The 15,737-nt window shown below is 41.0% G+C and overlaps 1 protein-coding gene across 3 annotated transcripts in view; it reads right to left on the bottom strand.

Annotated features, from left to right (window-relative positions):
• nek4 (NIMA-related kinase 4) overlaps positions 1-14,773 on the bottom strand; it is a 57,736-nt gene extending 42,963 nt beyond the window's left edge. For 2 of the 3 annotated variants that reach the window (XM_039770465.1, XM_039770466.1), the window contains exons 1-3: positions 14,325-14,773; positions 5,123-5,389; positions 1,772-1,969 (exon numbers count right to left, since the gene is read on the bottom strand). In XM_039770465.1, the coding sequence (XP_039626399.1) occupies positions 1,772-1,969; positions 5,123-5,389; positions 14,325-14,411 (552 nt within the window). In that variant the 5' untranslated portion in view covers positions 14,412-14,773. The remainder of the gene's footprint in view (positions 1-1,771; positions 1,970-5,122; positions 5,390-14,324) is intronic. The other variant, XM_039770462.1, reaches the window with a different exon arrangement.
• Between the last annotated feature and the right edge of the window lie 964 nt (positions 14,774-15,737).

Genomic DNA, 15,737 nt, shown 5'->3' with positions numbered 1-15,737 from the left:
GTGTAGTATAAAGGAGGCCGCCTCACTCCTTTCGGGAGGCTGGAGATGGGTGGAAGAGGACAGAGCTTGCAGGAGAGGAAAGGAGGAGGCAGAACGAAAGAGAAGAAGAAGGAAAAGAACTGTGTATGGCAGTGACTGATGCATTGTGTTGTGTGTAGAAATTGAAAAAGAGAATAAACGTGTGTGCTTTGGGACAATTGGTGTCCGTCTCTGTCTGTGTCCAGGGTTCAAGTTCACAGTGGATGCCTCGCTGCAGGATTACACCAATGCTGAACAACATGTCGTAGTGAGATTTCTTCAGGTAAAGGGAGCGAAAGCTGCTGAAATCCACCAAAGAGCGTGACTCAACAAAAAGGTTATGAATGGGTTTAAACCAGGAAGAACAAGTGTAACTGACAAAGCTCGACCTGGTCGGCCATCAATATCGCGGACACACAAGCCCACATTGACATGGCGAATGCCTTTACCAAAGAAAGCCGACGGATGATGTTGTCTGCTGTTGCTGCACATCTGGATATCATCTATGGATCTGCACAGGCCATAGTGCACGACGACTTGGCTTAACTTAAAGTTTGTGCAAAATGGGTACCCCAGACAGCTTACTGATCTACACAAGGCAACATTCTTCAGTGAATTTCAGCAGAGCGTCCATGTTCAGTTGGCCTCAGCTTCAACTAGACTAATAGCAGAGTGCTGTGCCAATGCATGCTCAAACTACCCATAAGCCATTGCAAACGTGTTTTTTTTTGGTTTTTAATATTTTTTATTGATTTTAATTACAAACAGATAAATATGACTTGACTCTATGGAATGTTAACAAATCAAAGCAAAATTCAACTCTCACCCAAGAGAAAGAGAGAGGAGCCAGCAACCGAAGCTACTCTATAAAAGGAGCAAAAGAAGGGTATGCTTTTTCCTGAAATGGAAGCTTAATTCTAAAATGTTACTGATTAGACCCTGCCATATTTTTAATAAAGTTTTGAAGAGATCTTTTAAGTGAGAATCTGTTGTTTTTCACCCCAATTTCAAGTTGTATAGAACATTGGTTAACCTCTGATTGAAGAGTAGTGGGCTAGGATTCTTGCAGCTGAGCAAGACAAGTCTATGTGCTAGTAGTGTAGTAAAGGAAATTCCAGTTTGTTTGTTGTCCTCCACTTTAAGCCCGTCTGGGAGCCCACCAAACACAGCTGTTAGTGGGTTAGAAGTGATTATGACACCAAGGCTCTCTGATAGGCAGGCAAAGACTTTGTTAATTTGGTACAGGCCCAGAAAGTGTGGCCCAGTGAGGCTGGAGCTCGATCGCAACATTTACAGGTCGAGTCTTGCCCTGGAAACATTTTGGACAATTTTAATCAAGATAAATGCACTCGATAAAAGATTTTAAGTTGTTTTGTGTTAGCTTCTATTCACTGGGGTTACTGCATAATTTTCAAATTGCCTTTCCTGTTTGATTTACCCTTGTAATTAAGAACAAGACTAAAATGAAAACCTGCAGCCGCTGCAGCTATATGGAAACACACTTTGAGCAGTCTATTGTGAATAACACTTACCACATGTAAAACACTACGATAAAAGGCTGAATTTGTATTGCTGTTACACTAGTTGTAATGCTGCACATCTTTGTTAATAATGGCTCTGGCACTATTGTCGGCCATTTTGAACATTTGGCACCAAATACAATATACTATAACAAGAATGAGATAGAATTTCCTCGTTACTAAAATATAAAATCATACCACGCAAGTAAAGGTCTCATTTTAGCACACATTACCTTGTAGTTATAGGGCTTGTTAGAGAAGAGCTCAGGACTCATGTAGTATGGCGTCCCAATAAGGGTGTTGGCCATGTCATTTTGGTTCTCCAGCACTCTTGCGATGCCAAGATCTCCCACTTTGATTATATTAGTTTTAGTAAGGAAGATGTTTTGGGTCTTAAGGTCTCTGTGAAGGATGTGCTTCTCATGTAAATACTGGGAACAAAACAAATAATAAAAAATTACACAAACTATTATAAAAACTGAAATACCATGCCAGTTTATCTGTGACCATACCATTTAAAAATCACACAAGATCTAACACCACAAAATAAATATTAATATTATAAAGGATGGTAGGCATGGGCTGGTCTCCCTACCGGGGTTTTTCAAGGTTCCTTACCTGGCCTTAATGAATAGGCAAGAGGAAAGGCAGAGTGTTCCCTGGCTCTGCCAGGAGACTGGCAGAACATTGACGCACAGAAGTGGATACACTGGCATCCCAGTGGGGCTTGCCCAAATCCTTACCTAGCTGAGAGGGTAGTACAATGGTGGGACAGGGGGAGACAACCAGCCTGAATTATCTGCCATCCAGCCAGACACGCTAGATGGAAGTATCCCTGCACAACTCTACCCGTACAGACACCCGAATGGCATGCTGGGAAATTCAGTTTCATGGACCAGCGCTGTTGTGTGTCATGGGTGCCGCAGGGAGATAGATGATAGTGATGATCATCTTGTAGGGCTTCCTCCTCACCTGGAAGTGCTTCCTATGGCAAATGTCATGGTACTGGAAGTACTCTCTGGTCTTATATAAAAAGGAGCGACTCTGCCTCACCCAGGTGAGCTGGAGTCGGGCGGAAGAGGACAAAGCCTACCTGGGAGGACTAGAGGAAGACAGAATCATATTTGTGTAGTACAAGAAGCCCGTTGAAACTATTTGTTATAATAAACCTTTAAAAATGAAATGGGACTTACAAAATAAATCAATCTCTCTATTATATATAACACACATGTATACATATATATACATATACATATATATATATATATACATATATATATATATATATATATATATACATATATATATATATATACATACATATATATATATATATATATATATATATATATATACATATATATATATATATATATATATATATATATATATATATATATATATATATATATATATATATATATATATATACATATATATATATATATATATATATATATATATATATATATATATATATATACATATATATATATATACATATATATATATATATATACACATATATATATATATATATATACATATATATATATATATATATATATATATACATATATACATATATATATATATATATATATATATATATATATACATATATATATATATACATATATATATATATATATATATATATACATATATATATATATATATATATATATATATATATATATATATATATATATATATATGTCTATATATATGTGTGTATATATATATATATATATATATATATATATAGCAAAGGCTACGTATATATACTGTACACACACACATACATATGCATGCACACGCACACTGATTCATTGAATACAATGTAGATGAGCATCAAGGATGTGAACTTAAAGATGCTGCTCCATAATGTAGTGCTCTATGGGGAGGAGTGACATGTGCCCATCTTGGCTGGTTGAACACTAGACACTTTGAATCATCTGCAGCAGCTTAGTGACATATGGTGGTACTTCTATTAATACAGCTGCAGTAGTCCAGATGTGACAAGACCAAAGCCTGGACCTGGAGTTGTGCTCCACAGTCTGATCCATATTTATATATCTTTACCTCTCATATTATACAACACACACACACATAGGTGCAGATCCACTGGCAATGGAAATATAGTAAGAAAAAAACAAACTTTCAAAATAAAATACAACAAAGTGTACAACAAAACAAAGTTAGATAATGGAAGAAAACACTGAAAAATGAATACCAACATTTAAACAGAAATATATTCTTAATACTAATTAAAGTTTCCTAAAGGGTCTAAAGGTCTTCAGTCACAGACTCCAGTGTATGTATGCCTCCCTCTGACATGGCCTCATGCTGTACAGACTTCCTAGTACTTGAAGCTTTTCTTATCAAGAATGGGCAGCATGGCAACTCAAACACACAGCATTCTGTGCTCTCTACATTTATATTGTCAGGAAGGAACCTTCTGGCCTGAATACTGCAGCCGTGCCAGAACTGTTAAGACATTTCTATAAAAATGGAATTGATCCAAAATGGTAACGTTTCCCCATTTGGCAGAGATTTCTTTTATTGTCAGGCAGAATAAACATCTGGTGACATATAATAAAAAACAAAAAGCTGCGTTTCTTTTCCAGAGGGCAAGACTGACACTTGAAATCATTCAGCTAGCAGAAAAATGAAACCCCAGAATGTTGTTGAATTTTTACATGCTCAAAAAAAATAGTTAACCTTCTATTTATGACAACATTCACACAACCTTTTGATGTGCAGCTAAATATCACGGCCACCAATATGTCATATCCTGACTTGTGCACTGACATGCATTTGACAACATCATGGCACATTAAGCCGATGCCACATTAAATGATGTTTAGTCGTAGGGTATGTCCGACCGCTGACCACAGTGGCTAATCTCATCGCCGGACCTTTACAATTTACATGACTGAGAAATTGCTGGCCATATTTACCAATCATGGGGTGACTTTCCAGCACAGGTGCCCTCACCCCTTTTTCTGACAACTATCAGTGGGTCAGCCTGATAAAGCCGGTGCCATATGAAGGGTTAACAGGTATGGCGAGTTCATCCCTTCTTTTTTTTTGTGTTTGCCTTTCTGTTGTGGGAGGTAAAATGTCAATAATCAGACAGACGAGCTTATGTTCTGTTTGCGATTTTCAAAACGCCCACGGTTTCTTACCCTCGTTGTTGCATTATATGAATCGTATTTCCGGATGAGCATTCATGGGCTGTCAGCTCTCGTGCACACAGAGCCGCCCTTATGGCTAATGACAAAATTAGACCTGTCTGATTTGTATTGGAGCGAGTCACTGGACGATTCACCCTAAGAGTTTCTTTATAACAAACGTTACCTGTCCAACGACTTCATCTGTGAGCATTCCTTTTACAGAGAGGTGTCTCATTAAATTCTTGAGCTGCAATGCCAAAGAGATGGCAAGCCCACAATCACTGCTTTCTATTCAAAAACACACTGAAGGCCAAGTCGCTGACAGATGGGCTGCCTTGTCTAACCCCTCGGAGCCTCCCGTCAATGAAGCCAATTGTCGTTACGGCGCTCAGAGCGGCGGAATACCTGCAGTGCCATGGCAATCTGAACAAACCACTCCACGACCTGACTTTCAGCAAGAAGATGACCTTTCTGCTCCTTCAGACGGTGGTAGAGGTCGCCGCCCTCACAAAAGCCCATGACGATATACAGTTGACCATCATCACCCTCCCAGGACTCCCTGTAGGTCACGATGTTGGGGTGTCGAAGCTGAGACAGAAGTTGGGCCTCTTGTTCCGCTGCCTTCCGCTCCTTCCTTGAAGAGGTCTGCAGGTTCAGCTTCTTCACTACATACTGGAAGGTTTTAGACGGTTGAGAAAGAGTAAGGTTAGGTTACGTCAGGTGGCACAAACTTTATTACCCAAGAGGCACATTTGCTTGTAACGAGACTGCACAAACATAATCAAATAAGGAAATAACGGCCATTTGTTTTAATCAGAAAACACACAGGCAGTGCTAACAGGTAGGATTATTAAACTCTAACAGCCCACCGTAAAAGCTGATGAGAGCTCATCCATGGATTTCAAAATGAGAATAGTGTGGCAAGAAGGGGTCTTAAATATATTACTCTGGGGTCTGGAAGTCAGATGGGTAACAACTAAAATTATGAAAATGTAGAATGATTACCAAACCCCTTTATGAATATGATGAAAGCTATGGACCCACCTTCCCCAGAAATATTCACATAAATACAATTTTGCATACAATGAATACAAGGTAAGACACAAAAATAACCGGACTGGGCTTGGGGCTTTCCTGGAAAACCGCCTGGAGGTCGGCCGGACGTGAATCATACAACTATATCCCCTCCTACACGCCCTCCCAGCCTGCTGACCGGCTAGGGACACCCTGTGAAGTGCCCAGTCAGTATTTGCACAACAAGCGCTGCACGAGTTGCTGTTATAATGTCGGGTGAAAAAAAAAAAAAAAAACGAAGAGCGAATCAACATCACATTTCTCACGAAACTGAACAAAACGGCCACAGAAACTTATGAACTGATAAAAACAGTGTACGGTGATGACAGTTTGTCTCACACGCAAGTTTCTCAGTGGCACAAGAGTTTCAAGGAAGGAGAAGAAAAATGTGGAAGACGTTCAACGTCCGGGTCGCCCACGCTCATGAAAACGGACGGATGAAAAACATCAAAACGGTGAATCAGATTGTTCGAAATGATCACACAATGCTTTTTGCATAAAGCGGTCTCGTCTGACAAAGACACTTCTGTCCTCGATCATCCTCCACATTATCCTGATTTAGCTCCCTGTGATTTTTACTTGTTCCCGAAAATCAAAAGTGACCTGAAGGGAACACATTTTTCGTCAATGGATGAAGTGAAGACAGAAATGGCAAGCCAGTTGAAGAGCCTCAAGCAAGAAGACTTCCAGCGCTGTTTCAATCAATGGAGGATACATATGTATGGAGCGGTGTAGAGATTGGGAGGGGGAGTAGATAGAAGGTGACAATCTTTAGACTGCTGTACTTTATCAATAACTATATATATTTTTTTTACCAATCTGGTTATTTTTGTGTCTCACCTCGTTTAATAGACTTTATTTATCGAGATTTAATAAAGCATTATTGAATTAAAATATCATTAAACTTAAAAGTAAACACTCCGTTTTTATGCAAAACGTAATGGCCACTCATTACAATTATGAAATACTAGTTGTGTAAGCCCGTGCTGCTAGAAATCATGGATTCTGGTACTTCAATCAATCATCGGTTTTGTGTTAGCTGCTAAGCGAGATTCTCTCTCCTCGGAGGTTTTGTTTTGCCGATGTGCTCGCCTCCGTTATTTATTAGTAGCTAAGCGAGATTCTCTCTTCTCTGAGGTTTTGTTTTGCCGTTTTTCTCGCCTTTGTTGTCTATTAGCTGCTAAGCGAAACTCTCTCACCTCAGCGGTTTTGTTTTGCTGACGTGCTCACCTCCGTTACTTATCAGCCGCTAAGTGAGGTTCTCTTTCCTCTGAGGTTTCGTTTTGCCGAACATGCTCTCTTTCGTTATCTATTAGCTGCTAAGCGAGATTCTCTCTCCTTGGAGGTTTTGTTTTGCCGATTTGCTTGCCTCCGATATCTATCAGCCGCTAAGCAAAGTGTTCTTTCTTCTGTGGTTTCGTTTTGCCAACGTGCTCACCACCGTTATCTATCAGCTGCTAAGTGAGGTTCTCTTTCCTCTGAGGTTTCGTTTTGCCGATGTGCTCGCCTCCGTTATCTATTAGCGGCTAAGCGAGTTTCTCTCTCTTCGGAGGTTTCGTTGTGCCGATGTGCTCGCCTTTGTTGTCTATTAGCTGCTAAGCGAGATTCTCTCAACTCAGCGGTTTAGTTTTGCTGACGTGCTCACCTCCGTTATCTATCAGCCGCTAAGCAAAGTGTTCTTTCTTCTGCGGTTTCGTTTTGCCAACGTGCTCACCACCGTTATCTATCAGCTGCTAAGTGAGGTTCTCTTTCCTCGGAGGTTTCGTTTTGCCGATGTGTTCACCTCCATTATCTATTAGCGGCTAAGCGAGGTTCTCTCTCCTCGGAAGGTTTTGTTTTGACAACGTGCTTGCCACACTTGTGTATTAGCAGCTAAGCGAGTTTCTCTCGTTTCTCAGCGATTTGAGCTTCATGCTCTAGTCTCTCACTTCCAGGCCAGAGAGACAGACACACTTCTACGCGTAGACGCTTATATATAAGACAATCCTTTTGTGCAAATTAAAACAGATCTACTACTATAACGTTTTCTACTACCATTACTACCACTACAAAATCTACTCTAAATCAACAGTACCAGGCTTCATAGTGAATATAAATGTTAATTTTTAACTGACTCTAACAGACTCCCTGAAGCCCATCCATTGACCCCCTAGGGGTCCACGGATCTCAGGTTAAGAATCCCTGGTCTAATGGAACTGAGATGGAGGAGACCCTTCTAAGCTGCTGTGATGCAGCACAGTGACAGCCATCTGTTACAGACTAGAAATTTTGTAGATTTTTGGACAATACAGATGGTCTTTGTATCCCCAAACCAACATATAAAACCAACCGCAACATCAGATTCAATTTAAGATCAATAGACGATCTATTCTATGTCCGTAAAGTGTCACATCACAACAGAAAAAATGGCCTCAATTATTTATGTGGCTTCCCAACAAAAATACAAAATTCTGTCCAGATGGATGCATTTGATAACCACTAATTAATTTTGTTTACTTGCTTTGTTAGCTTGGGTCTGACTCCATAACTCCGACTCCACAGCCCTGGGCATAAGGCAAGAATTTACCATGAATAGGCCAGATGCCAGTTCAATATGGGCACTCTGATCCATGTTCATCCATGAACAGTCAACCATTAACCTGACAAGGTAGTTAAAGAAGCTCTCCGGTCCCCACGGGCAATTCCAGGCCCCACTTATTGTCTACCTGGTGTCTAGTTATATGCCTGGCTTTTCTCTAGAGTTGGCTGCTTCCACCTACATTGCCAAATGTTAAGCATTTCAGATGGACTCTCTCTCCCTGCCAGTTTAATAGCCATTTTCTGGATTCACCCCAGTTGGCCCGTTACCCCCATCAAAAGGGATACTGGAGCAGATATTTTTTTTATAACCGGATCCCCTTCCTGACACCAACCTCCTTTTGTTGCACTCACGTACTATTAGAGAGATGGTAAATATGAGCTTCCGAGTTGGAAATTCCCCATGAAAATAGAAACTCTGACCTACATGTCATTCAATTTGGAAATTTACCCAAATTCCCCCGAGTCGTGACACAATGCGGACTTTTCACCTCAGCTAATTAGCAGGAGGAGGAGTATAGGAACCTAATCAAGGACTTTGTTGCATGGTGCGACTCAAACCACCTACAACTGAACACCAGCAAAACCAAACGTTGGTGGTGGATTTTAGGAGGACCAGGCCCCTCATGGACCCCGTGATCATCAGAGGTGACTGTGCAGAGGGTACAGGCCTATAAATACCTGGGAGTGCAGCTGGATGATAAACTGGACTGGACTGGACTGGACTGACAATACTGATGCTCTGTGCAAGAGAGGACAGAGCCGACTATACTTCCTTAGAAGGCTGGCGTCCTTCAACATCTGCAATAAGATGCTGCAGATGTTCTATCAGACGGTTGTGGCGAGCGCCATCTTCTACGCGGTGGTGTGCTGGGGAGGCAGCATAAAGAAGAGGGACGCCTCACACCTGGACAAACTGGTGAGGAAGGCAGGCTCTATTGTAGTCACGGAGCGGGACAGTTTGACATCCATGGCAGAGCGACGGGCGCTGAGCAGACTCCTGCCAATAATGGAGAATCCACTGAACAGGATCATCTCCAGACAGAGGAGCAGCTTCACTGACAGACTGAGGAGACCCCACACTATGTGACTCTTCAATTCCACCCCCTTAAACGTTAACATTATACAAAGTTATTGTCTGTTATACCTGCATTGTTATCACTCTTTAATTTAATATTGTTCTTTATCAGTATGCCACTGCTGGAGTATGGGAACATCACCTTGGGATTAATAAAGTATCTATCTGTCTAAAATAAAACCTGGACAGCCAGAAATGCCACTTTTTGGTCAACTTGAATTTGGAGCAGTGAAGAGATACACATTTTATGTTTGTTTTGCTTGTTACTTTCATGGAAAAAAAAAATGTCATTTCTCTTTAATTATTTATTTATTTATTTTTTGCAAACCAAGTAACTGGACATCAGCAACCTTTGCATTTGATTGTGTATTTTGTGAATGGCATGATTTAAAACAAAGGGACTGATTCATGGACTGATTGGCACAACGAGTGGTAGTCAAGATATGAAAAGCGCCATATAATAGATGGATAGATGTGAAAGGCACTATATTATACCTGATAAACAGGGCACTGAGAACACCATCTTATATATAAACGTCTACGTGAGGAGGTGCAGGTGTCTGTCTGGCCCGGAAGTGAGAGGTGGAGTCGGGGTGAGGGCCAGGAAACAGAAAACTCGCTTAGCCGCTAATAACACAAGCGGGGCCATCATGTCAGCAAAAAGAAACCTCAGAAAAAAAAGACAAAGTCGCTTAGCCGCTATCATTGACAAAACGGTATCCCTTTCACTTTTCCTCCCGCCGCTAATACACAAGCGATGCCAGCAGGTTGGCAAAATAAAACCTCCTAGGAGAGAGACGCCCAGAGTTCAATTACCCGACATCTCTACATTTCAATAGTTTCTAGGACCTCAGACTTTTTACACCGCAGGCTTACACAGCTAGTAAACTATAGAGTTGAATGTGAAAGGTGCTATATTGTAATTGATAACCGGAATGTAAAACGCACTTTATTACAGATCTGGAACTATTAGATAGATGGATGGAAAGAGATGAATGAGAAGCACGACACATCAGATAGAGAGAGACCGATAATAAAAATGCTGTGCATTGAATCGTTTACCACCAAAGGTCCTTCGTGAAAGACAAATCAACAAGTTCAACACAACACTGGACACATTTTGTGTCTCCTCTGCATGTAAACGGCTATTCCTTCAAGTGAGCCTGAAAGGCACTACACAGACAGACAGGTAGACAGATAAACAAATACGCACTATAACATTTAAACAGATTTGAAAAGCTCTTCGTTTGAGAAGTTTAATGAAATACAATCAACAGGTTTAGCGCAATAGGTAAACTTTTTATCCTACGCGCACTTTTTAAGCAGATGTTACTTCAAGCAAGCTTGACAGGCACTATACAGACGGACAGACAGAGGGCTTGCAGTGATAAGCACTTTAAAATCTACATGGATTTGCAATGCTATTTATTGATTAGCTTACCACCAAAAGTCCATTCCGAAATACAAATCAACAAGTTCAACACAACTGGGGTTCTCTCTTTCTTCCCCCCAATGCACACATAACTTTCCTCAGACATTCCTTCAAGCAACCCTGAAAGGCACTATAGAGATAGCTAGCTAGACAGACAGAAGGAGAGATAAATGAACACTATAAAAAGGTGACACATTTCTAAAGCTGTTTATTTAAGAGTTTACTGCCAAAGGGCCTTTGTGAATCACAATCAACAAGTTCAACATAACAGCTACACGTTTTATACTATTTGTGAAGGCCACTTAATTGCAGATCCTTCAAGTGTGCTTGAAAGTCGCTGAACAGACAGACAGAAATGCAGACAGACAGACAGATAAGTACTACAACATTTAGACAGATTTCTAATGCTCTTTATTTAAATGTGTACAACCAAAAGTCCTTTGGTACAATCAACAAGTTCAACACAACACGGCTCTTTTTTTCCCTTCCTCTACACGCATGACTTTAATTAGCTATTCCTTCATGCTAGCCTGAAAGGCACTATACAGACAGATAATGTAGACAGATTTACAAAGTTGTATGTAATAGTTTACTACCAAAAAACTTATGTAACGGTTTACCGCCAAAAGTCCTTTGGAAAACAGAATCAAAAAGTTTAGCACAACAGGTATAGTTTTATATTATGTGTGCCATGCCTTTAAAAAGCTAATCCTTCAAGCACGCCTAAAAGGCAAAAGAGAAGATAGGATTAGGGTGTGATTCTATATTAAAGCACTTGGCATAGTCGGTAGGATAGGATTAGATAGATAGATAGATAGATAGATAGATAGATAGATAGAGATAGATAGAGATAGATAGAGATAGATAGATAGATCAAGAAAGGCACTATAAAAGATAGATAGACAGATAGATAGAATTATGGTGTGATTCTATATTAAAGTACTTGGCATAGTCGGTAGGATTACCACTCCAGATAGTTAGATATTTATAGACATACTTTAAATAGATATTAAAGTGATTGCACAATAAATAAAAATGAAATATAAACACTATATATTATACAGACAGCAAAATCAAATGAAAGGTACTATACAGTTAGTAGTCAGATTAATTTAAAAGGCACTATATAATAGACACATATGTAAAGGGTAGTAAATGATATTATGAAAGGCACTATTAATTAGAGACGTGTGAAAGATAATACATATGTATGAAAGGTACTAAATGAGAAATGGCACTATGTGATAAATAGAGCGATACTATAACAATTAGACACATTTATAAAGCTGTTTAAGAGTTTACTGTACATGGTTATTTGTGAATACCGATCAACAAGTTTATCACAGGAGGTATACTTTTTATCCTGCGTGTACATGCCATTAACCAGTTTATAGCGCTTTTGTTCCCTCAAGCAAACTGAGAGACAGAACAACAGATGGAGAGACAAGTTACTATGAAGTTCGGACAGATTCGCAGTGCTCTCTTAATAGTTCCTTCATGCAAGCCTGAAAGGCACTATACAGACAGATGGACAGGCAGAGATAAGCGCTGTGAAATTTAGACAGATTTGCAGAGCTGTTTATTCAATAGTTTACCACCAAAAGTACTTTGTAAAACACAAATCAACAAGTGTAGCACAACACTTATACTTTTTATCCTTTGCAAAAAACTTTTCCTTCAAGCAAGCTGAAAAGGCGCTATACAGGCACACAGAAATACAGACAGACAAATGGATAGATAAGCACGATAACATTTGGACAGATTTATAAAGCTCTTTATTTAATAGACTTTTATTTTTTTTCTCCTCTGCACACATGACTTTAATTAGCTATTCCTTCAGGATAGCCTGAAAGGCACTATACAGATAGATAATGTAGACAGATTTACAAAGTTGTATGTAATAGTTTACTACCAAAAAACTTATGTAACGGTTTACCGCCAAAAGTCCTTTGGAAAACAGAATCAAAAAGTTTAGCACAACAGGTATAGTTTTATATTGTGTGTGCCATGCCTTTAAAAAGCTAATCCTTCAAGCACGCCTAAAAGCAGATAGATAGGATATAATAGACACATATGTAAAGGATGGTAAACGATATTATGAAAGGCACTTTTTATAAGACATACAAGTGAAAGATAACAATAGATATGTATGAAATATACTAAATGATATAGAGCTGGATGGCAGTACAAGATAGACAGACAGAGCGAGCACCATATTTACTGACATACTTTAAATAGATATTAAAGTTATTGCACAATAAATTAAAATGAAAGGCATTATATATTATACAGACAGCAAAATCAAAGGTACTATACAGTTAGTAGTTAGATTCATTTAAAAGGCACTATATAATAGACACATATGTAAAGGGTAGTAAATGATATTATGAAAGGCACTATTAATTAGAGACGTGTGAAAGATAATACATATGTATGAAAGGTACTAAATGGTAAATGGCACTATGTGATAAATAGAGCGATACTATAACAATTAGACACATTTATAAAGCTGTTTAAGAGTTTACTGCATATGGTTATTTGTGAATACCGATCAACAAGTTTATCACAGGAGGTATACTTTTTATCCTGCGTGTACATGCCATTAACCAGTTTATAGCGCCTTTGTTCCCTCAAGCAAACAGAGACAGAATAACAGATGGAGAGACAAGTTACTATGAAGTTCAGACAGATTTGTAGTGCCCTCTTAATAGTTTACCAAGTCCTTTCTGAAATACAATAATGAAGTTCAATATTTCAAGCAAGCTTGAGGGGCGACAGATTGATTTTTTTTAACAAAAGGACGTTTCTTTCCAATCAAGCTCAAAACAACAGGAGTACATGTTTTTTTTTTTTTTCTCGCTCTCTCTATCTGCGTACATAACTTTAATCGGATGTACAGGACGACCCCTTAACGTTTCCTGGTTAAGTCTCCATTAATTAGGACCGTTAATAACTTTTGCAGTTCCAAGTCAGCTTCCAAAGCAAACAAGGCGACCCCAGAACATATCATTTCATCTAAATGTCTCTTTGACCCCTGGCTATTTATTGGTGACAGTTCTGTCGCGTTGTGTCACATAAGCACTCAAACTGCGCCACTCCACTCTTAATCCGGCGGGGTGCAGCGCCTACCTTCACCAGTTTGCACCAATGAGCCCAAGCGGACTGCCTGGTCGTCGGCACCTTCGCAGCCTGTCCAACTGTAAGGTGAACTTGTGCGGCCCGGACACGCCGCTTGTCGCAGGACACTGGCTATTGTGCCAGGTGGACACGCGACGCTGGATGTTAAGAGAGTCGAGCTACCATGAATTTTACGACGATACTGTCACCGACCCCTTGTAACAAACCCGGCACGGCCCGCACGTCCTCTCGCTTTGCGTCTACGGGTTTTGTTTTCCCGACGGGCTCCGCCAACCCCTGGCACGTCTCCTCGAGTTCGGCCGCCTTACCTGCTTCCCTTCGATTCGGTGCTTCACCAGCTGCACCTCTCCGTAGCTGCCCTTGCCCACCACTCTAATGGAGGAGTAGTTGTCCATTGCCGACAGCCCTAGGCTTCCCAGGCCATCGCCGGAGACCGCGTATCGCCCTGCGGCTGAACGCACGTTTCATTCATCGCGTCTGCTGCGCCAAGGCCTCGGTGCAGCAGATCAGCCTTCTACAAACCGTTCGCGGCCTCTTCGTCTCCAGGCAACCAAGCGTCAGCGCCTGACGCGGAGAAGCAATGAGGGCGCACACAGCGCCGCCTGCTGCCCCGCGTCATAAACAACAGCACGCCCGTGGCCGCCGGCTGTAAAATAACGGCCGCATCGAGGGGTTGTCAAGTTGAGTCTGAATCATCTCCCAGAATGTGAACATGTCCGCAGGATCTTCGACATCACAACGAACTCAAGCGGCAGTTCATCTTCTAAAGCTGCCTGCGGGAACTGCGCAGACTGAACTCACGCGGGAGGTTGGAAAGCACATGATCTTTGCGCACCTCCCCCACATAATGCGTCTGTCTGTCTGCCACTAAACTGAATTCAAAATCCCATTAGATGGGGTGACAACGTTGTTACCCAAATACCCAAAATATCCAACCTCCTCATTGCATTGCAGGACATCAGGGAGATGGAGCCAAGGCAACGCTGGCATTTCTCCTGGTCGAGAAAACATCCTGCATTGCTCCTGTTCCACAGAAGACATAGTCATCCAGACCAGGCAGTGGCCCTTAAACTCCACATCACGAAGACCTTTGAGAAGCTGTCCAGGATTATAAGAATCCTCTTATGAAAGACCACCTGGACACACTGCAGTTTGCCTATTGGCAGAGCCACTCACTCCATCAGGAAACATAGGTGGCCAGGCAGGAGGGACGCCATCATCCAAGGAGAGCAGTTTATGAAAGTTAAGAGGTGCCCACTCTGTAATCTCAAGTTCTAAAAATCACTTGATGATTCTACACTTATTGACAACTAGCGCCCGGCACCGCCCACGTAGTAGTGAAACAGGACAAAAAAATGTAAGATAGGCACGCTGCAACGTCAGATGTTGGCACAGTATATGATTGTGTTCAGCTCTGACGGGAGAGCGTCCTCCGCATGGAGAGAAAAAGCACATGGTCGTGATATCTCTGGCAACGAGCAGCTGCCCTGTAAAACACACGTAGCTCTGATCTCTCTCTCTCTCGAAAACGTCAAACATGACTCCTTAACAATCTCTAGATGATAATGTCTGCTGAACAAACAGGAGGAGGCGAGGTACATTCCAATATATGGCACAAGGTAGAGCGACTCGAATGAAGGCTGGTGTGCGAGTGAGGAGGGCCCTGCCCACTCCTGCTCCCCTTGGCCTGCAGCCTCTCTCTTGGAAGCTGGACCCGCAGG

Source organism: Polypterus senegalus, chromosome 12 (genome assembly GCF_016835505.1).
Source record: "Polypterus senegalus isolate Bchr_013 chromosome 12, ASM1683550v1, whole genome shotgun sequence".
NCBI classification, from domain to species: domain Eukaryota; kingdom Metazoa; phylum Chordata; class Cladistia; order Polypteriformes; family Polypteridae; genus Polypterus; species Polypterus senegalus.
The sequence above is the reverse complement of the archived record's forward strand: the minus strand, read 5'-3'. Positions and strand labels throughout refer to the sequence as shown.